Source organism: Spea bombifrons, chromosome 2, assembly GCF_027358695.1.
Source record: "Spea bombifrons isolate aSpeBom1 chromosome 2, aSpeBom1.2.pri, whole genome shotgun sequence".
Taxonomy (NCBI): Eukaryota; Metazoa; Chordata; class Amphibia; order Anura; family Pelobatidae; genus Spea; species Spea bombifrons.
The window spans coordinates 47,358,699-47,384,667 of record NC_071088.1 but is presented as its reverse complement, the minus strand read 5'-3'; the positions used below and the strand labels follow the sequence as shown (position 1 = coordinate 47,384,667).

At 41.1% G+C, this 25,969-nt stretch overlaps 1 protein-coding gene across 5 annotated transcripts in view; it reads left to right on the top strand.

Annotated features, from left to right (window-relative positions):
* NAV1 (neuron navigator 1) overlaps nucleotides 1-25,969 on the top strand; it is a 60,130-nt gene that overhangs the window by 11,245 nt on the left and 22,916 nt on the right. For 4 of the 5 annotated variants that reach the window (XM_053457804.1, XM_053457801.1, XM_053457800.1 and 1 more), the window contains exons 2-4: nucleotides 2,173-2,275; nucleotides 2,916-3,260; nucleotides 25,624-25,762. In XM_053457804.1, coding sequence (XP_053313779.1) covers nucleotides 2,173-2,275; nucleotides 2,916-3,260; nucleotides 25,624-25,762 — 587 coding nt within the window. Of the gene's footprint in view, nucleotides 1-2,172; nucleotides 2,276-2,915; nucleotides 3,261-12,931; nucleotides 12,994-25,623; nucleotides 25,763-25,969 lie in introns of those variants that run through there. The other variant, XM_053457805.1, reaches the window with a different exon arrangement.

Below are 25,969 nucleotides of genomic sequence, written 5' to 3'. Positions count from 1 at the left end.
CTTTAACCCCTTAATGACAAAATGCATTGTTTTGAATGGGTTTAGGGACCGCCCATTGTCCTTAAGGGGCTAACTTAGTTGTAAGTACTGGAATAATTTTGAAAATTGTTGGCACTGTATAAATGAAAGATAATAATAATAATATTAATATAGAGAAATAATATCAGAGCAGCATAGATGTGGAAACGACGCTGGTTTGCGATCCAGGTAACGGGGACCAGGAGAAAGCAGCAATGTGTAGGGAGCATGGAACAGACATAAGATAGTGAGAGATTCACTGAGATGTGGAGGGTGGAATTAAGTAAAGTTTAAAAAGCTGTTAAAACAGTTATTTAATATATTAAAATCTTCTCGGACTGGTTTGCCTTATATACTTGTATCTCATTAATAGTTCTTGTTCACTACAACATTTCTAAACGAGACCCTACTGATTCACATTGAGTCAGTCAAGACATCTTTAACGCAGTTAAGAGAAATATTGAGTCATATCAAGACTATTTTAAAATAGGCATGCAGAAGGGCTGGAGTGATACATTTTGCAAACATGTTTACAGAAAATAGCTTGCTTACATTAGTAAGGTTCTCAGACTTGTTCATCTATATGCAGACTAACCACGGTATGTATTTCGTAATTCTGGCCCACTGGACTCGTGTTCTGCTTACTTTATGGACATCCGTGTTAAGATAGCATACACGTGATTGCTTGTCATTACACCCATTGACTTCAGAGGGAGCTCAGTTCCCTTTGAATAGAATGGGGCACTACTATGCATGTAGAAGAAGTGTACCTAAAAAGTATCCCTGCCTTTATTTTTTTAAATCTAACCAATAAAATGGTAAAATGCACCAGTGGGTACCAGTATCCATTTAACAATAAAGTAGTGCTGGACCTCAAACAATCTGGACCCATGCTTATAGAGTCAAAGCTATTGCTCTTACGACTGATATGCAGAATAAACATGCAATTCAGAGGAGATGTGAAGGGTAAATTTGAAACACAACACATGAGAAAGCATAGAATCACGCCTAGCATTTAACCTTTAATATATTCTACAAGGGTCATATACCACCTCCACAGACCGACCCTGATCTTTCTAACATTGTGGAAATACCAAGCATGATAATGAGAATGAATGGACAGAATAAAATGCGTTCTGTTGATTCATTTTCATTTGTTTCCATGTTTGGCCATTTTTGCGTTGAGAATTGCAAATTCCATAGGTAATAGGTAATAGGTAACCCACAGAAACACAGATAAAGTTTGCCTGGGTATTGTAAAGGCAGGGACGTAAGCATATGGTAAAAGATTAGCACACTCATGAGCATTTATTAAAAATAAGAATGAATCTACTGTACTGGTCTTCTCTAACATGAGTGCTCTGATCCTTTAATATTTACTATTTATTAATAAATTGGATAGAAAATAGTATTATGTTTCTTAATAGATACTACTTTAGTGTTTAAAGTGTTTTAGATCCTCCACCAGTAAGCAAGTCAAAGTAAACCATATCATTCATTACCGTGTTCCTAGCATTAGCAATACTCCTAGGTTGTATTGTAACTATACAAGTTATAATATACAAGGTGTAATAATGGTGAGCTGTGTATAATAATGAAGTAATTCTGGAAATATATTACATGGTAATGAACTAGTATTTCTTTCTATGGTATTGGAGATCTACTCACTCTTAATGGGTATGTTGTAGCGACCAGTGGTGAAACACATTATTATTTATAATGCCATCATGTAAGTAGTACATCACATAACAGCTTTAATTTATAGAAACAAAATGTGAGAAGAAACAAGCTTACAATCTAGGAGGAAGGGGTATGTAGGGAAAGTACAAACGGTTGAGGTGGCCCAGCCACCCATTTTTGTCCCAATGAGAACATTGTGTAAATAAACCCATAGAAGAGTAAGGCATAGTGGGACACCCGAGAGCTGGAGTGAGACTAGGAAAGATAAAACAGTGTGAGATTTACTGGCTAGTTAATAGGCTTCCCTGAGAAAGTGGAAAGATTTTTGAAGGACTGGAGACAAGGAGAGAGTCTCATAATCTTGTGTAGGTTATTTCATTGGATAATGTGTCATAATTTGTTTCTAATTAGCGAATCAAGTTAACTTCATCCTTAATAAGAGTTATGAGATTCATGTTGCATGTTCTCTTACAGATCCAGAGACTCAGCGCAAACGGACTGTTCAGAATGTTCTGGATCTCAGGCAGAACCTTGAAGAGACTATGTCCAGTCTACGTGGGTCACAGGTCACGCACAGGTAACTGTTGATTCTAAACCATCGTCTTTTTTATTTTGCTTGCATACACAATGGCAGTTGGAGACACGACATGCCTGGAGACACGACATGCCTGGAGATCCAGTTTGTCGATCCATTTCCTCCATTTGGAAAAACAGTGTTCACAGGGCTTCTCAAATTAATAATAATTATTTTATACACTTTGTGAATTACCTGAGATTCACGCATCCTTTTTACTGAGAATGATAGCAAAATCTGTGTGGTTAAATAGGTGGGCACAGTAAGCAATGGAAACATTTTTTTTGCATGTATGTCATCTGAAGCACTTATAGTTAGGCAGTATCGCTTATTGCAGTGTGCCACAAGAACGCATTATAAAGGGATCACGTTAGGCAAGGAATTTGTACTGATTAATAATAGATTAAACCTTGTCACACTGTGCCTTTGAAGCAATTGGACCTACTTGAACAGAGAGGCTTGTTACTCTGTGCACTCCAGGAGATGTTGAGGTCTTCCTGCATAGCTGCTTAGAGTCAGACGGGTCTTAACCTCCCAAGATATAGTTTTATATTTATACCATAACATCCTCACTGCTAGAAACACATTCATGTGTTGTTGTTGATGATAACAGTGTTTTTTTGTATTTCCTGTGTCCTTTCAGCTCCTTGGACATGCCATGTTATGACAGCGATGATGCCAACCCTCGAAGTATCTCCAGCATGTCTAACCGGTCATCTCCAGTGTCCTGGCGCTATGGGCAGGCTAGCCCAAGGCTACAGGCTGGAGAGGCTCCATCACTTGGTGGATGCCGCTCAGAGGGTGGTGGTGGAAGCTGGCAATTTTCTCACACAATGCCACTTAGAGGAGGAACCCGAATTTGCAGCATTACCCAGCGCCTAGAGCTGATGGAGGCTGGTGACAGAGATTTGAAATCTGGGTATGGGAGTGACAGTGACTGCCAGCTGGGCAAAGAGAGCACACATGAGGATGATGATATCATTACTAGGTAAGCAGTGCCAGGCATAAAAATGTAATGCCATCTGTGGTGATTAAAAGTTTAAGAAAATGCTTACTTCTCACATTATAGTGAAGTTAGGATATAAACTTAAATATCATAAGACAGTAATGGTACAGAAGGAGAAGAGGGAACGGAGAGCATTTACTACAGGCCCCCTGCCGCAAAACTTGGGTGATTGGGCTGAATGTGCCGATTACAAGGTAGCCCATTTTCACCATGTTGAGCTGACACAGGCTCCATACACTGGTCATGTCCTGATGCTCTGCAGAGAGGATGGCGGCTGTGGCCGCTAGCCTGGGTCAGGGCTTTGTGTAAGGTAGGAAGACCATAATTTAGTTGTAGAACATTTTTTCTTATATGTGATTGAAATATATATATAATATATATCCAACAAATTATGTATTTATAATATGGGATGCCAGGAAGGTTTAGTTCTTTTGACCAGGATAAGGTTAACTTCTTTAAGTGGCTTCTCTTCGTATCGCCTTTTGTGCGCTTCATTTCCTCTTTATGGTTTGTATAAAGCCAAGAATGAGGTATACAGTTTATCAGTGGTGCATGGTCTTGTGCTTAGATGTCATCCATGGCAACAGTGTTATACACTATAATTTTCCTTCTTTGAGGTGGGTAAGATGATCTATGCTTCTTATGTTAATTGGCTAGTCTATGAAACACAGTTGGAACATTGCGTCCCACTTTTTTATTGTCTTTTTTTGTATTAAAACCAACACATACGCATTTGGAGATTGACGGTCTATGAGTTCAAATAGATTTCTTACAGCTGGGGGTGTAGTATTTACCAGGTTTTCCTCGGCAGGAGACCTGCAAAGTGTTGCCATAATAATCAGTCTGACAAAGGAATTTCTCTGTTTTGTTATTTTAATCTTAGCTTTAAGAACATTTTCACGTCCGTTGGGAATTGTTTTAATGACAAGCTGTAGTGGCAATACATTCTCTGGAAATGGCTTAATAACGAAACAATCTTCTCCTTCAATAGTTATACCGCTAAATTAGCATTTAGTGCAGAGTTGTTCTGTAGACTTGAGGTATTCTAGCTTTGTCATGTAGATAAATATCAAACAGGAGAGCTGGAAAGGGATGATACCTTTTGTCCAGAGGACAAGTACAACCAAGTGGACCTCTGACAAGGCACAAATTGGTTTGGTTAGCATTATCTACAGCCAACGGGTCTTCGAAGGTGACAGGTGAGTGTTCCTTTAAAGTGGCCAAAATATTCAAACCTGGACAGGTGGGACACAGGGGACCACATGGACATGTAGGTGATCATGTTGTCACCAAGGAGGTCATGACATTGTGTCATGTGTTATGTGTTGGTGTGGGGCATAACTATAATCAACTATACGAAAACATGGTAGCTTATGTATAAAAACATATTAATATAACATATGACTGTGAGGTGTGGACAACTGCACTGCTGCTGTAGGATGCAACATATTGTGGGACCAAACTAAGCACTCACCTCCAAGAGCCAGCCCTGTGTTAAAGGTCACAGTTGGGACTGTTTCACAGAATTTGGTCCGACTCCCTCCTGGGCTCAATCAGCCCCTACAGAGTAATTAATAAATGTTGTTAACATTAGTTCACCTTAGAGGGAGTTAATTCATTTTGGGTTCTTATACATGAACTGTACCTGGACACCTGTATAGCTATATCTAAAAGGCTGGGAATGTGTGGAGCACCTCAAGACAGCATGCATGATTTAATAATATCCAATTTAAATTGATTCTCAGTAGATCTATGGCACTTTCCAATGTTTATTGGGTGATTTTCTGTTTTTCAGTATTTTTTCAACAAAAACACATAGAGCTAGAACCTGCAGCCGTCTAGCTGTCATCCTCCTCTGTGGTCTGACAATTCTTGCCTCCGACCAGTGGCGTGAAAGTGCTTGCATTAAAACAAATCTGAGCTTTTTCTACGCACGTGCATGGAGGGGGTCTGAGTAGATCCCCGTCCCACAGCGTTCCCAGAGTCAGTGGAACTGACTGAAAATGAATATATCAAATTTTTGGAGAATTGTTCAGCTGAACACTTCCCCTGCACAGAAAATAGCACATACATATAGGGGAATTTTTGAGGGACCATGCAGTTATCATATGCATTAAAGTACATATGATGGCTGGAATATACATTTAATGCCATTTAAATTGTGGTTCTATTGAAAAATACTTTCAGGTACAACATTTTGATATGCAACCATACATGGAATCGTGTAGCTCAGTAACTGTAATGATAACCCCCACAGCTATTGCTGTTCCAAGTTGCTCTATGGACATATTTAGTCATACTAGCAAATGTTATTGAATTGTGTTGCAGTGTCTGTTGATATAAAGTTGGATACTATGGATGCATCCACAGAGTAAATACCGGTATAATATTAAGCATTAATATTAAGCATTACCCATTGCTAAGGAGTCAGAGTCACTCCTGGTGTTTGTCCATCAGACTTCCAGATAGGGAAGCATGATTTATCACTCTGGAGAACATGTTTTCACGGCTCTAGAGTCTATGTTTTCACTGCTTCGTAGCTAAGCTGCTGTTACTCTTAGACACTTCCACTTCGCAATCGTAGCACTGACTTGTGGTAAAGGTGGCATCTTAGTTCCACGTTTAAAGTCACTGAGCTCTTCACTATGACCTATTCTAGTGCCAATGTTTGCCTGTAACTGAAACACCTATAATTTGCATATGTGTCCGCATACATTTGGTCATATAGTGTATCCCCAACGCATTTCACTTGTCTTCTTATTTTGACACTTGTTATGTCTGTCCCTAAGATTGTTTAGCCCAGCGGTCCCCAACCTTTTTGGCACCAGGGTCTGGTTTTGTGGAAGACAATTTTTCCACGGACCGGGGACGGGGTGTTTTGGGTTTGATTCAAGTGCATTACATTTATTGCACATTTTACTTCTATTATTATTAATATATTTATTATCTATTATTATTATATTTATTATTATTTATAATACTCCACTTTCATTATCTCACTCATTCTCACTCTTTATTTATTTATTTCAGTATTCTTACTACCCCCTTCTCACTATCTACCCCTTCTCACCGTCTACCCTCTCCCCCTTCTCACCGTCTCACTATCTACCATCTCCCCCCTTTCTCACTATCTACACCCCCTTTGTCACTATCTATACCCCCTTTCCTCCCCTTCTCACTATCTACCCTCTCCCCCTTTGAAGCTCACTTACCATCCAGGAGTCCTACGGTGGGAGCGAGAGGCCTCTGTCTCACTGCTCTGCCGGTGACGTCATATTCCGGCGCTCAGCATGAAATGCCGGCACCGCGACCGAGCTAGAGGCCTCACGGAGGCCTTCATGCTGAAAACTTCATGAGCGACCGCTTGGCGCCTCTCTCTCACCTCCGCGGTCCCCGGCCTGGTGGTTGGGGACCCCTGGTATAGCCTATACATTTTTTTAGCTAAGGGTTCTTCTAAAAACAGATCCAACATAGCATCAATGATTCGCAGTGATTTTATGTGCATTTGCATCGGATGTGGAAATTAGGTCAACATTTTAAATGATGCCTTGTAAAGCAGTTGCAGATTTCCCCTTCTTTAAACAATGATTATATCTGAAAAGATAAGGGATCTCAAAGCTCAGTCTTGGTCACTTGGACAAATTTGATGTTTTGGTTGCTAATATGTTTACATCTAGACAAGATTGCCAACTGCAATCCCCAGCATTTAAGGTTTATGCTTAAAGGGACAGTTTGAAGCTGTCAGTCAGTGGCAGGAAACTGCTCCTGTTGAAACCAATGGGAAGACTTTTCTCACATGTAGTGTTCTGTGAGCCAACGCTGCAGCTGACTGGAGATGAGTATATCACCTGCAGGGACATGTGTTGAACAAATCCCCGGGGGGGGCATTTAGCTGGGGGATGTTTAACGGGGCAAAGTATGTGCAAAACGTTTACTGGTTAATTACAAGTCAATTAGAGAAGCCCTAAATCTCTGTAGTGATCATTGCCTCAAGGACTTAACTGAATGGCAATTTCCCATGATATTCTTTAATAAATAGCATATTTGGTTACAGGATGTCGGTTGCAGTTTATTTGGTATCAGGAAGCCCATGTCTGCAAATATGGGTAGTAGAAAAGGGAACCTCTTTTTAACACTTTTGTTCCTACTAAATCGCCAGACAGAGGGTAATTACTGATACCTGTAAGATTATTGTTACTGATGAAGTGCAATCATTGATTTGGAACCAAGATGAAAATGAATGGAAAATGTAACCTCCACTGGACTTTAGAGAGTACATTAGAGAGTTTTGGATTATAGCCGCTGCCCTCGGACTGGAAGACTCCCATGCAGAAGGGGAAGTGTCTGCAGCTGGTGGTTTTGATGCCACTGTTATTTTAACTCATTTAATTTGTATAGTGCCATCCTTCTCAAAATGTCTTAATGCTTCCATAAGTAGTCAAGATGGAAGCTAACCCATAGAAAGTGGCGGCAGATAAGAACCATTCGGTCCATCGTCTGCCCAACACTGGTGAGGAACTGTGTGGAGCAAAAGGGAGCAAAAATTTGCAATGATGCTATCAGATGTGGGGACAGAATTGGCTACCATTACGGCTAATGACTGGTAAAGGTAGCAAACTTGTTGTTAAAGAGTAAAGTAGTATTTATGTATAAAGAGCAATTCTAGTGAACCTCTTAATAGTTGCCCAGTAACCATAACAACCAATTGAATGTTTACGGAATGCTTCAGTTTAACCACTTTAATTATTCTTTTTTAGAAACATTTGACTGTAGATAAGAGCCATTCAACCCATCTAGTCTGCCCATTCAACCCATCTAGTCTGCCCATTCAACCCATCTAGTCTGCCCATTCAACCCATCTAGTCTGCCCATTTTTCCTGATGTAAAGACTGAACCCTTAATCGGTCCTTGGCCTCGTCATAGGTTTAGGATAGCTTTTTGAATGTCCAATGCATGTTTTAATACTCTCACCAGTTCTACTGGGAGGCTGTTTACTGCCCTTTCATTAAAGTGAAACGTCCTTACATTACAAATAAGCCTCTAACCTTATATCCGATTTTAGATTCAGACTTTTTGTTCTAATATTTTTCTTTCTATGTAAGTATTTTAAGATCTCCAAATGTTTTTCTTTGTTTTTCATTGAGACATGGGGCAAGAAGCTCCTCAACAGTAAGAGGAATCTAAAGCATTGGCAGTCTTGTAGGCGAGGAGAATGTTGTCTGTTGAATTGTGGTTTAATGGGAATCCACAATATCAGTATTAGATGAGCAAATTTGCTTTGAGTGCGAAAAGTCAGAGGAATAGAATATAAAATAAGTTGCTGGTAAAAAAGGGTAATCAGTAGAATGCGGTATTTCATATACGGTCGCTTACACTGTTACATTTAATAGTTTGCTTACTATACGGACAATAATGAACAAATTGAGGCTCTGGCAGTTTGGGTAGACACTGCTGGAGCCGCTACAATCGGTAAGTGGCCGTGGGCAGCCGGAAGCGATCGGTGGTGGGTAAGCAAAGTTGCTTTTTTTTACTCCGATGCTATTTTATATGAGTAAGATCATTTTATTTGTTAAAACGTTGGCTAGAATACTGGCTAGAATGAGCCAGATAGCCATGGCTTCCAGAAATATACTGCTCATTTGGTCTTTTTTGTTACATATATAAATAATAATAATAAAAATAATAATAAAAAAAATAATAAATTATATTAGAACAATTTAGAACAAAATGTACCGTATATGTGGGAATGATGTAGAGACGGGAGAGTTGACTAAGGGGCATTAAACCCCCTGTTCTATCCCAGGCTAATGATTTTATACTGTTTTTGTCCAAGCAGCTTTTCAGTTCTGGATAGTTCCTTTCTGGCATTTTTCGGGGAAGCAGTGATAGCTGAATGTAGAAGAAAAGTATGTTGGTATTAGATATGTGATGTAATAACTCTAGGTCTTGTGGATAATAATAAAGAGTATGGGCCAATAGTATAATTTGAAGCATGTTATATAGAACAGTGGGAATATATAGAATCAGGCATGGGCAGCATTTATATGGAGCTTATAGGTGTGGTTACTTGGGGTATTACCAAAGCATAACAAGATATTGGCGGGCTTCAGAGTATTATCTGCTGCGCCCCATAAGCTGGCAGCTTAGGAGTCTGTTCCATGCCAGGGCCTGTGTCCCAGGAGCTGCCTAATGCCAGCAATTCAGGGGAGAGGTAGGCCGTCTGACATTGTGGTTTTTACCCTTTTGTCCCTGCAGTTATTTGTGTTTTTAAAAAAACTATTTATCAAATATGTTCAACTTATTTGGATGTAGGATTAACTACATCTTTTTTGGGGTAACTCACTGTGAATTGAAGCAAAAAACCTCCAAAGGAATGCGGAAATTGAACTGACACAAATTTGCCAGTATTTGGGTCATTTGTTGCCAGTGAAATAAACGACAGGCGAAAGATTTGGGTCTGTACGTCGCTGGCAGTGAAACTGTTAATGGATCAGGTTCCGCTTTGCAGATCACAAAAAAAAGGGATATTATTCCGCGTTGCTCTTCGACTCTGTTTGATGGCCAGATGTGCACAGCCTCTGCCTGTTAAGGGTTAATCGAGGATTGTTTTACAAGTCTCTGACAGAGAGATGGTTAATTAGGAAGAAGGGGGGAGTGTCCCAATCATGTGCAGGGTGTGGGGGGGTAGTAATCTCTTGGCTGGGTGCCTGGGTGACAGCTGGAGATGCAGAGCATTTCACATCTGTGTGCTCCGCAGCTCTGCGCAGAGTCTCTTCCCTTGCAGTCTCCCTGACTACATCCCCATTACCGAGCAGTGAACAATGAGCAGTGAGATTGTGACAGAGCCGCGTGGGGGACAGAGAAAGGTATTGTGTGGCCAGACACACCCCTCTGTGACACTATGTATGTGTGTACGAGTGCGGCACACTTGTGCTGTGTGCATGAGTGTGTGCTTGTATAACGAAATCTTATTTGTGTAGCACAGATTGCCAAGGTCTTTGTATATCCCATTATCACAATGAGCGTCTTCGTGATTTCTAGTCTGCAGATTTCATGTTTTTTTTCTCTCTTGGATTTGCTGCTGCCACATTTGCTGGATTTTCTTTGTGTGTGTAGGCTTGTATTTCATTGTATGTGTGTATTAGATTGTGTCTGCGAACGTTACTGCAGTCAGACTGTCGCATCTCTGTGCTGGGTTTGGGGCGTTGTGTAAAGGGGGGTAAAGATCTGCAGCGCTGCAGGGTTGGGGGGTGTGAATGGTTGCCATGACAATACCTCCAAGCCCTTAATGAGACTGCCGAGTCGAACGTGTGCACATGTATGCCTGGAATAGTAAAGACTGCGGTGACAGCTGACATTTCATACACGCTTCATATGGGAGTAACAGAATGCACTAAAATCTATACAGGAGTAACCATTTGTTTGGAATGGGAATGGCATGCAAAATAACGTACATTCCTAATACAGGAATGGCATACATAGATAAAAAAATACAGTTTGATGAAATAACAATGTATCATTGGATTATCGTCACAAAGCTATATGTGTGTATATATGTGTGTATATATATATGTATATATATATATATATAATATTTATTTGTGGGAAAGCAAGGCGTATAGATAGATCTGGGCACAGAGTGTGTTGACAGGCCTGTTAACGTAGCCGTGCATGTTAACACCTTGCATAATTTGCACCGATTGCAGGGAAACTTGACAAAGGTCCATCTCGAGATCACAACATTGCCACTATTTTGCATGATAGAACATGCAGCTATTTGTATCAGTTTATTCCTGTGGCAGCTGTGTGTGTGAGGACATGATCTGGGGATAAACGAAGTAAAAGAATAGTGATGGATTCAATGGCGCAACTGTGAGTGTAAATGGAAATGAATGAAGCTAATGTTTTAGCCCCCTCATCTTTACATATTCAAGTGTCTGTGGGATACAATTGGATAGTTACTCCAAGTTTGAAGAAATCAGATTCCCTTCTGAGGCAAGAAGTCATTTACATTTTGTAGCCCAGTGATGTTGGCCAGTACAGGACATACACACATGGAATTACACTATTATTCTGATGACCATGGGAATGTATCTGAGGTATCTGAGAACATGGGACTATTTAAACCGCTGAGCCCGTACACACTATGCCGCTGTGAGTCCCTCACACACATGCCGATGCCTGTGTATACAAAACACGACTGTGCTTTAAGAAAGCAGAAAGTATTGTGTTATGACTGTCTACCAGCTCTATAAACAGAGAGAGGAGGATAAGGCAGCTGCATCCTCACATCCAGATGGAGAGTGTCAGACTTACAAGAGTCCTAGTGAGTCACTGACACGGTCTGACCCTGTGCACCACAGACACAGCAAGGAGGGTCACTGCCGTCCTTATACTCGCTGTCGTGACAATCCCTTCCAGTATATGTAAATTAGAAAACCCGCAAATCAGTATACAACTGGGGGTAGTCATCTTAACCTTCTGTTCACAGAATTTGTATGATTTCTCCCCATTAAGTAAGTAAACCCCACCCCCCATTTAAGTGACCAGTATTGAGGATGACTTGGTATGGATTGGGAAGGTGAATAGAGATAATATCGATACAGGTTTTTAATATCCTTGTCCGGCCGTGTTTCACCCCAATTGTTTTATTCTACTCTGCTTGACTTCAGTGCTGTTTTAAAATACCTTGAACGTGATGGATATTTGGGGTTTTTTTTATCCTTAATATGTAGCGGATGAGTTCGCGAAAGGTGGACTTTGTGGAAAAGTTTGCAGTGTCATCTTGTGATCTCATCACATTACAAAGAGACATCATTGAAAAATGATTAAGCAGGGCTGGCTCAGCCTCTCATGTAGACACGTTTGCTATGAATTAGTCTGTCAAAAAGAAAACTTTCATTGTATCGTGGCACTGGAGTATAAGAAAGTATGTACTAAGATTAAACTTTGTGGGAGGTGTCGTGTCATGGCAAATGTCCAGCAGGCAATGGGGGCTTAATTATAAATATTTAAGGCTACCTGTTTTTTTCTTTCTCCTTGCAATTCCACATATAGCCACCAGGGCCACCAGTTTTTATAATTGTGCTTTTTGGGGGGCCAGGACTGGCCATTAAGGGTTTTATATGCAGATGTGTGTTTCTGCTCTCTTTACTAGGCCACATAGCTGAAATTGCTCACCCCAAATTCTCAAATTTGGTTTTTTTTTTAAAAAAAAATAGATTTAGCCTGCTTTGTTTTTGTTAGATTTCAGGTTTTTTTAAAGGGGCAGTCATGCGTTGGCCTTAATAATGCCTTTGGTTCAGGTTCATTCAAAAGCCACTTGTTGGCAGCCAGCACAATGACAAAGGCTAAATTGTCATGGAGCTAAAAGGTGCGGGTGGAATGTACGTGGAATCCCTTGTAAAGCCAGGAGCGGTTAATGTCGTTGTTCGTGTATATAGACAATGGGGTTAATGAACCGCTCATACGTGTATATCAAGAAAGGACATTTCGGAAAGGTTGCCGATTTGGTTCGGTTTCGCTTCCGTTGTCTGTTTTAGTGGAATCCCCCAAAGTTCTCGCTGCTGTCTCTTTAAGAGGCCGGCCGGGGCGTGTCTGAGGTGGGCGCGGGGCCGGCCTTTGAAGTGAGACTTGCGGTGTGCCGTGTCGCTGTCATTAGCAGGATGAGCTCGTTGCCGCGGAGACCCCGTAGAGTCGCTCACCTCGCCTACAGGTAAGGGGGGATAGCGCTCGGCTATCGCCACCGCCCTCGGGTGTGAAACCTTATACTTTCAGCCGTTAGCGGTGGGGAGGTGGCTCTGCTTCAGCGTCCCGCTCACCCTCCAACTAGGTTAACCCTGACGCTGCTGAGGGGGGATCACACCGTGTACATTGCGCGTTAACAACCTGCACGTATTCTGGTGGCTGATCCCCTGGAGGTACTTAATTGACTTTCGTATCCCGGGGGGATCGAGACGTCCGTTCTCTGCAGCGTGACTGATTTTTATCTTTGAGGCTCAGACAGGTTTGCATGAACGCTAACCTCAAATATGTAAACGATGACAATCAGTCCGAAGCGCAGGAAGCCCCAGCCGCATGAGTTTGCAGAGCCAGGTCTAGCTAACAGTTCTGTGATTCTACTCGCACGTCAATCAGCGTTAGCGCATTGGCTCTGCATCGTGATGGGTATAGCTGGGCAGCCAATAGCATTGCGATCAGCAAGGTATCGCTGAATGGGTTAAACAGTACTTCATGCACATAGTTCTAGACAGCATGCACATCATCAGACCACGGGAACCCATTTTAACACGATACCACATGCCCATCAGATGCCAGATACCCATGTGCTAGGGATAACGTAACTAATGAAGGTCATCATGCCGCTTAGAATGTTCCTTATTAATTCCAGCTAAAACGCACGCTACTGATTTTCAAATCGTGTGTGTGTTTGGTATTGTTTTACAATGTAGACTGTTGGCGAATACATGGGTTCATTGTCGGTGGAGATTTGCTTCATGGTACTCATTATTGTTATTTATGCCATACTGCACTGAATCAGGTACTTACTAAGGCGGAACGACAAATAAGTCAATGTCGAAGCGACCCAACCACGAGTTTATAATGTTGTTGGCGCGAAGAAGTGGCATTCGTGGTCCTGCGAGTGAAATAAGCGAGTGTCTTGAGAAAGGGTGGGATTCAGGAGATGGAGAGGTGGGCTTCCCTGAACTGGAGGCCAGGGGAATGTCTGAGGGAGTGAGTCTGGGAATTCCATAGATACTTGCATCATTATTGTGATGGCCAGACCTCTGGCTTTAACACAGAATGCTTATTTTAAAAAATGCATTCCGTAGAATGTCCTCAGAAAAAGCCCTGCAATCTGTGTATTTTTAAATAAGGGTGGAATATGTAAACACACTTGTTTAAATTGCATTAGAAACTGGGTTCATGCTACTTGGAAGATACCAAACTGGATCAATGTGCAAATGATCTTTGTTATCTGGAAAGACATAATTAACAGCTAACGTGTAATCCACACATTCATGCACATTATAACAGAAAACATTGGACTTTTCATTAATATGCTTTTATGTGGAACGCAGGAGCATAGCTGCCAAATGTCCTGCTTCTTGCAAAAAAAATAAATATATATATATACCGTATTGGCTCGAATATAGGCCGCACTTTTTTCCCCCACTTTAAGTCTTTAAAGTGGGGGTGCGGCCTATATTCGGGGTCTAGCGCCCGACGCCCGGGACATGCAGTCCCGGGCGCCGGGCAGGCAGCGGGGTTCGGATACAGATCCCCCGCAGCGGTGCAGGGGACCTGCATCCTACTCCCCGATACGCTCAGACAGCCTCCCCTGCCAGCACTTCCCACGGGGGGGGGGGGTGCCGGCACGGGAGGTTGTCTAAGCGCATCGTGCGGACCGTCCGCACGATGCGTTTTACCTCTGCCCACCCCCGACTTACCGGAGCAGACTCCCGGGTGTCTTGCGGGGCCGGCGGGAGACATCTACGCAATACGCGTATGCAACTTCCGGTACCGGCACCGGAAGTTGCATACGCGTATTGCGTAGATGTCCCCCGCCGGCCCCGCAAGACACCCGGGAGTCTGCTCCAGTAAGTCGAGGAGGGGGGGCAGAGGAGGACAGTGGCAGCATATCTCGGGGGGGGAGGGAGGACAGTGGCAGCATATCTCGGGGGGGGGGCAGAGTGGCAGCATGTTTTTTTTGGTGCTTTTTTAAAGAAAAAAACTGTGAATATACAGTGTGTGTATGTATATATGTGTGTGTATGGAGACGGAGTACAGATATAGGTATGTGAAAGGGGTAGCTGTGTAGTTGGGGCCCCTGCGGGCATTGGGACATGTAAAAGTTACATACGTGGCTGGCCCCTGCTGTGTTCACACGCAGTTTTTAAAAACGGAAATGTATCTTTTTACCGATCGTATGTAGGGTTGATTAGGCTTTTGTTGGTGTACATAACGGAACATGATCAGTATCAGCGTTTAGATGCTCAGCGTATGTCAGCGCAGTTTATATGCCATTAAATGGGAGATTGTTTTATGATCTTTATTTTGAATTCTGGCTCATGTAGGCTTATTACTTGTATCAGATTAAAAATATGTTTCCAAAAATACTGTGCAGCTTCCTTTTTTGTTTGTTTTTTAAGTTTACATTTTTACGTAATGTTTTCATTACTGCTTATTCAGCGATGTATTTACCTTGGGCAGTGCCCTAGGCCTGACACAGGGTAGCAACCCTAGTCGATCCCTCCACGGCGGTTGCCCTTGCCGCAGAGCGCCGGTGTATGATGTATGATGTGCCATCTCAGCACAGACTATAAAGTGTAAATGGACGGCTAGGGAGGTCCAAGGTCTCCCTTGTAACAGGCCCGTTGAGAAGCCGAATGCCACCATGCTTTTTATTACGCTGTGCATAAACATCATTATAATACCGGCTCGTGGCAAACAATAGAATGTTTGATTTGAATCACCCAGTCAGACAATCTGACTAACAGAAGTTTATGGGGGAACAAGTTTCTCAGTATGACTTGTGAGCAGGGAAAGTCACCCAAAATATCCCATGACAACCATGGCAGCATTCAGGTCTTAAGACATTTTGGCATACAGCAATACAGTTAATGCTACAGTGAATAAATAAATGGGACTTCTCCCATTAATACTCTACCACAACATAGAATTCAAGTTCATGTTGTTAAATTAGCTGTCGGGGTACCTGTCGCTTTTTGCACAGGTCATTTCCACCACAAAACGCGAAACGCTCAAAAGAAGAAACTGAAGCATGCTGGCGGCATGCCGTTATTTATTATTATCTTTTATTTATATAGCGCCAACAATCTTCAAACAATACATATATTGAAGGGGTACGACAGGAAGAGAATTCACAGGCTAAGCCAAAGTTAGGTGTCCTTCATCACAAAAGGAGTGTACATGAACAGGGTAATGGTTGCTCCATTACTATGCCCTTCAAGTCAATGTCCTTAAAGCAGGGGTTCGTGCAGACACTGTCCAATCCAAGGGGATGCGGTTGAAGGAGAGCTGTAGGTAGTTTTAATTAGAATATATATGCTAAAAGCTAGACTGGTGATGGTGAGTTTTTATTTGTTTATATATTGTAGATTTGTCGTTTGACCTCTACACATCATTCTTCTGCATAATAAATGTTATAGAGCACAGACACAACGCTGTATTTATAGACACAAACGCTTCTCCCGGCTACTTCACTTTGTTTACTCTGGAACTTGTGTAAGTAGACACAAGAGTAGAACACATTCTGACATTCACAGACTGCCTTGCGCTCACGCGGCATATACACACAGACACACACACCCCTGCACAATGTTTGAAGCACAACAGGCTGCATTTGATTTACGACATTATTGTAATAGTCATTTGGTGTGGGAAGAGTTCTGTTTGGTAGTTTCAGAAGGAAGAGAAAAAGGGCTCTCCATCAATATGTATGTTATATATATATATATATATAAGCCCATTGGCTGTAGAGCAAAGCCATGATTATTTGCAAACGACAGGGACAGAGTTAAGAGTCCAAAAGACAGAAGTGGTCAACATGAAATCTTTAATTGCCTGTATACAGCTTTTAAGCTTTTTACAGAGCCCAGTCACTCTATAATTTTACTAACTTCCTGTCTTTACGACTTGGAGAAACATAAAATGAACGCTTTCTGAATAAACGTGCACATGTTGTAAAGTGCACATGCGTGTAAAATGACTGCATACTGGGAAGTGACCTGTTTCTATATAACTCCCAGTGTAATTAAAAAGCTGTTATACCGTAAAGTGATAAAAGTAGAAAACATTACTACGCCGTGTTTCTGCCAATTTCTCCGTTTTTAGTGTTCTCCACCTATAATGCGTTGTAAGAAGAGCTGGTTACCGCCTGAGTACATAGTGCGGTAAGAGACCCTTATGTGAGCTGAGCATATCTTCACTTTAAGTCTCACATTTTCTCTTGTTTTTCGACGCTTCTCTCTCTTTATTTTTCAGTCCTTTTTTCCTTTCCTCCTTCCAGTCGTTTTCCTTTTCTTTCCTAGCATCTTCATTTTATGTCCAGTTAACTGTGAGGTCACCAAGTGTTACAATTATGAAACGGGCCCAATAAAAATCCTCTTGTAGGCAAAATATACTTTAGTGCTAGAGCTACTTTATTTCCTCTTTTCTCGCAGTAAACTAGATAATCCACATTATCTATTCTTAATATAGCATTGTTCATAACAAAAGCTATGATTATAGCGCTTGACCTATGACCTGAAAAGCTTCGTTTCAGATTAACCCCTACACCTGTAGTACTGGAAAACAGCTCAGCAAATACTAGTCTTCCCTTCCAGGGCAGCAAAAATGTAAATGTACCGAAATGAAATGTCTGGGCCGACAATTCAGCATTCGTTTGGCTGAAAATGAATAAAAATATATAAAAATAAATAAAAATAAATAAAATAAATAAATAAAATAAAAAAAATAAAAAAAAAAAAAAAAATAACCACATTCTAATAAAAAATCAATAACATATATTTTATTTATTGCTAACAGCAATCACACCCCTATCATGCCCAGGCATACCCAGATTCCAGCATGTACTAAGCATGATAGGAGTATGATTACTCCTTTACCGTGGGGGGGCATGTTACCTGTTGACAACTCCCCCCGCTCCAGAGCTTCCGCATACACCATCCTGCTCCCTGCGATTTGCAACCATTTGGCTGCTAGAAGCACTTAATCGGTGGCAGCAAAGCAGTTTAAATTGATGGGTGAACTTTTTGTGCATACAGTCGAGGGTCTGGAAATCTCATGTGAGCCAGCATTGGAGCTTACTGGGACTGCTTGAAGAAAGGCATAGATACCTGAGGGACCCGGGAAAGCGAGCAAACGTATAGCATGATACTGATGAATGCAAAAAGCTAATATATAAAATGCATGATGACTGGAGTGTATTTTTATTATCTATTGGCAATCTTGTCTGTCATCTGTTACGCGATCACCGTATCTTTACCTTGTACGCTCAGCCTCTCTCAAACAAGAGTAACCTATTGGTTAACCACATGACTTCTTAACGACAAAAAACAAAGCCTTTGTGATGTTTTATTATTCAAAGCAAATATATCACTAGGGATCTATTTATTATATATAACATAGCAGATTGCGTTTTGTTTTCTTTTATAATGAGGTAAGTCTGTGTTTCTTTTACTTGGGGAAATTAATGCTTGTTTGCCACACTAACATTGCCTTTCTTTTTAGGGGGTTTAGTCAAATGATAGACTGCTTTCAGTCCGTAGAGTTCTCCAGATGCCATCTCCGGTTGTTTAGACTCCAGTAGCCAAGGACGTGTTTGGTTTTCTAAGTGAAAAGAAGTTAACACACAGCTTCTGCAGCAAACAAACCCAAACTTGACGTATTTCTGCAGAGTTGAATGCGCAGTTACTATTGATGTGATGAATTTAACGAATTGGGAAGAAAACAAAATGCGCCATGTGCAAAAAGTTTGAACAGTCTATCAGTCGGTGTTTAGAAAGACCTCCCATGGCAAACATCATAGCCTTCAAAAGTGTTCTTGTCCCCGGCTTACAGCCTTTCTACTTATTTTCTTCTTGCTCTTTCTCAAAGACACCTTATTTGTAGCCAGAGAGATTTGAATACATTCGTTTGACCACAGCACGTGGTTCCAAAACACTGCTGGTTTACCGAAGTATTGTGGTGTATATTTCACACGTTGACTTTCGTAGATTATATTGTAAGGTTTCCTTCTGGTGACTCTTCCATGCTGAACATGTTTGGGCAAGTAATGCTGTACAGTGGGCTAGTGCACTTTGGCTCCTGGGCCAGCTAAGCGTTCCTGCAGGTCTTTTGCCATCATCTGGGGGTTTTGTTCTGCATTCCTGCCCAGTTTTGCCATTCTCAGAGATTTGTTTCACTTGGTCTTCCAAATCGTGTCTTGGTTTTAACGTCATCTCCTAACTGCTGTTTTCTTAATGACTTTACAAGAGGTTAAAATAGCAGGAAGAGCTGCGATCTTTGTATAGCTTTCCCTTTGCTTTTTAAGAGTCCATTATCGTTACTTTCTGATCAATATTGCTAGGGTATTTTTTGATGAGGACGCTATTGCCATGTGACACAAACGCAGGCGCTGATAGGTTGCAATAGAAAGTTCCTGTTTTTATGTGACTAAACATAGAATAAAGGAATGAATAAAATGGGGTTATTAGCCAGACCTACAGTGCAGTTTATGTGATATGAAACGGTGTGAAAATTTGCAGAAATATGGCAGAGGTCATGTTAACCCCTTAAGGACAATGGGCGGTCCCTAAACCCATTGAAAACAATGCATTTTGAGCCCGTACATGTATGGGCTTTGTCATTAAGGGGTCAATGTCCTTTTAACTTAGTAAATCAACAATGCGTAATTTGACAAGGGGTGCTGGAAATTTTGCACATAGCACCGATCGCCATGAGTCCGTAAATATGAATTTGAGAAGTGTGGAGACTATTGATATCTGCAGGAAAAAATCCTTTGTATTGATTGCATTTGCCTTTTACTTGATTTGTCGATTTCTCCTACGGTCTTCCACTGAGTGAGCACTACAGTCAATATATGTTCTTCCATATAGATGTGACTTGTAGCAATGTAAATGTCTGAAGCACAATTCATTAGCATTCTTTTTCTTTTAAAAGGCACCTGACTTCTTTTATAGCCTTTTCTGTGAAATTATACTTGAAGGCAGGCAAATTACTTAACTGTCCATGCAAATGTGTCGCTCTACGCTTACAATAGAAATGCAGTTAAACGCAAAGTTAAACAAAAAAATGACCTGACTTTGCATTTTAACCCCTTGACTGCTAACGACGGCATGGTGCCGTCGCTAGCAGTCCCAGTCAGGTGCTAACGACGGCACCATGCCGTCGCTAGCACTCTCCTACCTTGATGGGGGTCTGTGGACCCCCATCACCACCTACCCCGGCGATCTGCCCCTCATTTTGAAGGGCATCACTGGGACCACCCGATCCGGCCGGTGACGTCGCGCGTAATGACGCGATGACGTCACCGCGCAACTTTATTGAAAACTGACAATTGTCAGTTTTCACGGTATGGGGGCATGCTGCTACAGACCCCCAACATATACCGTTGGAAAGGTAATCGCCTCACCTTTCCAACGGTATAATGCTTGTCAAAAAATAATAAAAAATATTATGTTAAAAAAATAAAAATGTACAAAAAAGTAAAAAAAATGATTTGGGGGTCTCTAAAGGCAGATAAATAAAGATCAAAATTGCCTAGAGACCCCCAAATTAAATTATCTAAACATAAACTGGTTTAACTTTAAAAAAAAAAAAAAAGTTTAAGTATTCTAGCTAAATGATCACTGTGGTAGCCAATGTTACCACAGTGATCATTCAGCTATAAAAAGTCACATTCCCTTTTCAAAAATAGCCGATACTAAATTTTAACCCCATGATCCCTTTGATCGTGGGGTTAAATTTAGCCAATGGTAGAGGAAGGCAATTTTTGAAATCCAGATGAACTGCAAAAATCAGCCGTATAGCCTGTAGTACGTAAGTTAACCATGTCATCCCTGGAGCCCCTTGCATTTTTACTGCAAAACTTATTTTTGCTGTAAAAGTGATTTTTTTCTCCCTTTACGATCATCTCTTTGGGATTGTAAGGGGAAAGAATGGTGTGTGTGCTTCTGCGAGTGAATGTTCGGAAAGTATGGTGTGTGCTTCTGCGAGTGAATGGAGATATGAAAAGCGTGTGAATGGTCAGTAATTAGGGTTGAAGCCTTGACGTGGCATTACTGCTCACGTAAGAAGTTAAATTATGGCACAAAAAGTACATATTTTCAAAAACTACACCCCTCGGCGCATCAAATGAGGGGCTGCGTGTGTTTCTAGGACAAACCTGGAGTGCGCAAGACACAAATGAACATGTCGCTATGGTTAGAAAAAACATATTTTCTAGCCAAAGCGACATATTCCATCATTATTTGTGCACTCAACTTTTGTCCTAGAAATACATGTAACCCCTCATTTGAAGCTCCAAGGGGTGTAGTTTCTTGAAATGTGTACTTTATGTACCCTAATTTAACTTCCCAGATGTCTAGACCACCTTAACTTCAGATATGGCAGATTGGAGAATCTTGTTAAAAAATTGTCTTAAAACATTTAGGGGTGATGGCTGCATTTAGACAGCTCTAGACAGCTGGGAAGTTAAATTATGGCACATAAAGTATATATTTTCAGAAACTACACCCCTTGGCGCATCAAATGAGGGGCTGCATGTGTTTCTAGGACAAACCTGGAGTGCGGAAGACATAAATGAACTTGTCGCTTTTAATTTTATTTATTTTTTATTTTTATTTGTGTGATATTCACTTATTTGTTGTGCAAGTCAGATTTGTGATACAAATACAAATAAGACCTCATTTGCTGCGGCTGGAGGTGTAGTTTCTAAAAATATATAGTTTTGTTGGCATATTTTAACATCCTGGGCAGCTAGAGCTGTTTAATTGACGCAGCCATGCATTAAATTTAAAGATGAATTTTGTGATAGTCTAATAAATTTAACTTTTAGCAATAAAATATTAGAAAAACACAGTCTACTGTTCTCAGTTTCTGTTTATTTTAGAACGGTTACCTACTACAAATATTTAGCAACACAGGTTTTGATATTAGAGTTTAGAAAAATAACATTACAAACTAGTTTTTATTGAGTTGGAAGTGAAAAATTACACTTTTTTCCCATTTTTGGTTGTATTTTGCAAACCTAATGAGACATACACATATAAAAATGGTATATTTGGAATCTGCTGGGTGTGCTGAAAAAAACAATATATGGTTTGTATAGTTTATTCCCAAGAAATTTACTTGAAACACGTTTAAACGTGAGATGCACCAAAATGCCGAAAAATAGCTTAGCACCAGGGTGTGAAATGGCTTAGCAGCCAAGGGGTTAAACAGTAGTATGCCTTTTGTATGCCCTTTCAATGCAGTGTTTGAGAACTGGCTTGTATTTTCCCTTCAGTTTCTGTTTCCAATGTTCATGGCCTTTCTGAACTGGTGCACGCTGACTGTCCGTAGAAATCAATGAGTGCGTTAGTATTGCTAAATGCTAAGACTTTTTTTATTTTTGTATTGTATTTTTTTCCATACCACTTTTGTTATTGGAATAGAAGATGTAATGGGGTTGATTTAGCCTTTTTTTACGTTTGATGGTGATGGGAGATTGTTCTAGTTACCGTATAAATTGTATTGCTATGGTACATGTTGTTTTAAAGTGTGCTAGATTGAAACATTGCTACTGCATTATTTGGATGTGGTTTCCAATTTAGCGTTTTAAAGAAAAAAATACACATTAGTGGAATGGTAAAACAGTATTTTATCTAATGAACAGGAATACATGTATTTTAACATTTTTGTTATGTATTATGCAGTTAGCATGTGGTATATACAAGTTCACCAGCTGCCAGAGGGGAGGATCCAGCAGTGAACGTCTGCACGATGTGTGTAGACAGCCTCCGCTGCTGCCGGCACGTCTGCTGGGGCTTCTATGGTGGAGCACCGGAAGGTCATGCCGGCGCTCGGTCATAGAAGCCCCGGCAGAAGTGCTGGGCGGCAGCAGCAGGGGTTGCATTCAACCGCTGCGGGGAAACTGGAACGTAACTAAATGAAAGAGGAAAAAACCCACCTGCACGGCACCTGGAACTGTATGTCCCGGACGTTGGGCGATACGGATTGCACATCCCTACGCTAAACCCCAATTATGCCGCACCCCGCTTTAAAGACTTAAAATAGGGGGGGGGGATATTAAAATATTACATGCACTCACTGGCCACGTTATTAGGTACAACTGTTCAATTCATTGTTGACACAAATAGCTAATCAGCCAATCACATAGCAGTGACTCAATGCATTTAGGCATGTAGATGTGGTCAAGACAACTTGCTGAAGTTCAGACCGAGCATCAAAATGGGGAAGACAGGGGATTTAAGTGACTTTGAACGTGCCATGGTTGTTGGTCCAGACGGGCTGGTCTGAATACTTCAGAAACTGCTGATCTACTGGGATTTTCACGCACAACCATCTCTAGGGTTTACAGAGAATGGTCAGAAAAAGAGAAAATATCCAGTGATATCCAGTTCTGTGGATGGAAACGCCTTATTGATGTCAGAGGAGAATGTGCAGACTGGTTCGAGATGACAGAAAGACAACTCTAACTCAAATAACAACTCGTTACAACCAAGGTATGCAGAATACCTTCTCTGAACGCACAACACGTCAAACCATGAAGCAGATGGGCTCCAGCAGCAGAAGACCCCACCGGGTGCCACTCTTGACTGCAAAGAACAGGAAACTGAGGCTGCAACACGAAAGTCTGGATCCATCCTGCCTTGTATCAATGGTTCAGGCTGGTGGTGGTGTAGTGGTGTAAGGGACATTTTCTTGGAACACCAACTGAATGTTTCCAGCACCTTGTAGAAAGTATGCCATAAAGAATGAAGGCAAAAGTGGGTCCAACCCGGTACTAGCAAGGTGTACCTAATAATGTGGTGTGTGTGTATAAATATATATATGTTCTCACACAGTATAAAAAGCTGCCCTCTCTATACCTTGTATTATTTTAAAGCAGTAAAAACATAAAATTTCACAGCAAATGAAAACATTTCAGCCCATCTAGTCTGGTTGTTTGTTTATTTCCTTCTTTAAAGATACAAACCTTTATCAGTCTTTTCTGGTCTCGTCTTACATTCAGGATATATGCCTATCCCACACGTGTTTAAATTCCCTTCCTCTACAGTCACGCCCTCAGTGAAGTAAAACTTCTTTATGTTACATCTAACCCATTGACCCTCTAGCATTTCTTGTCGTTTTGAAATAAACTATATTTAAATGTTTCCGTCGCATCCCTCGTCTCTTCTCTCCTCCATGACCGTGTTACATTATGAATGGAGTGGGTTTTTGTTGTTGTTGAAAGGGGATTTACGTACAGTCTTTTGTAGACCTAGAGTTTCTAACGCAAACATCCTGACTGTTTCCAATTTCATTGGGCCCCTGTGGAGTTCGTGTGCCACGCACATCAATAACTGCCCCTGGCCCCAAACCTTTCCATCCACTCAATGGGGAAAATCCTTCTGAATTGTGCTTTTGGAATTTGGCTTTTAAGGGATTATCCAATTTGATTGTTGCCTCAATCCTTCATGCATCCTTATTGAAATCCCACACTCTGTCCTGCTTAGCCACATAAGTCTGTCCGTGATGGGTATAGCTGATCAGCTGTTTAAGCAGTTTAGTCAAAAGGATAAATAGAATTATTTGTGTGCCGATTATGACAGGGCTGTGCTTTATGGTCGTGTTTTCATTCCAGTTATTAGCCTTACTCTTCTAATGAGATCTCGGAACGCTGTATTAGATCATTGGGCGTTGTGTTGCTCACAGTTGTGGTGTGTATGCCGCTGTTTGAGGCTTAGGAAGTCTGCAGGGCACGGTGGGAGTTGTATGCAGATGGTGTGAGCTCTACGACCCCCTACCAAGGAGGCCGCTGCGTGAATAATTGCAGTGTAAGGGATTCAGAGCGGAAACGTCAGGGGAGAATCTGAGGCCGCTTAAGACCCCAAGGAGAAGGCAGTGAAGTAAGAGTATAGAATATACTGTTAACTCTTGGAATTCTGGATTGATCTTCTTCAGATAGATATTTCTTTCCTGCAGACTTCAACATCAGCCATGGAATCTGTAATGGTTTAAAAACAAACAAAAAAAACCCAGTACTTATTATTCAATCTGTATGTAAGTCTGTCTGGTCATTAAAAAAAAAATAAAAAATACAACGTCACTGGTGTGACCTTAGGAAATCTTCCCTTGATAATTTTTTTTTTTAAACTTTTTATTTGAAACCCTGTATGACGTAACCAATCATCACGTAGCTTACCAACTTTTAAAAAAGAATCTTCCCATTATACCAGAAAACAGCAGCAATATAACAGCTGGCTGGACAGCTGGCTCCAACTGAGCCTGGAAACCGAGATTCCAATTAGTTGGACATGTGGCGCTTTCACATAATAGGGGGTGTTCTGAATGCTTTTTAACCCTGTAATCCATAACATGGAGAGCACAGCCACTTCTCTTTCAGTATGTCTGAGAAGTCATTTCTTTATGTAATGAATAATGGGAGAGGCTAGTAGAATCTTGAGTTGCTGCTATTGACCCAATAATGAATACGGTCTAAAATATATGCATGTTTATTACTGCAATGAAATTCTGATTTTTATTTTTTTTTCCATTGATGACCCTAGCTTAACGTATCATGTTAAAATAATTTGTGACTATATTTTATCTACAGTTGGGACGAAAGTAGTTCAATAAGCAGCGGACTGAGCGATGCTTCTGGAAATCTCAGCTCCGAGGAATGTAACGCAAGCTCCTCACTCACCTCCCTGCCCTCCACACCAACAGCATCCCGACGGAGCTCCGCTATTGCAGTAAGATGCCGAGGGGGGGGGGTTGCGTAACATTAGTGATCCAGTTTGGCAGTTCAAAAGCTGTTAAAGGAATTGCAGTAGGCTTAAGACAAACTTGATAGAGTCTAGGGCAGCTAGATCATTTTTTTTCCCACAAATGTGGGAAAAATGGAGGCCTTTTAGAAAAGTCTAAATAACTTTTAAATTATTATAGGTTTAAAAATAATC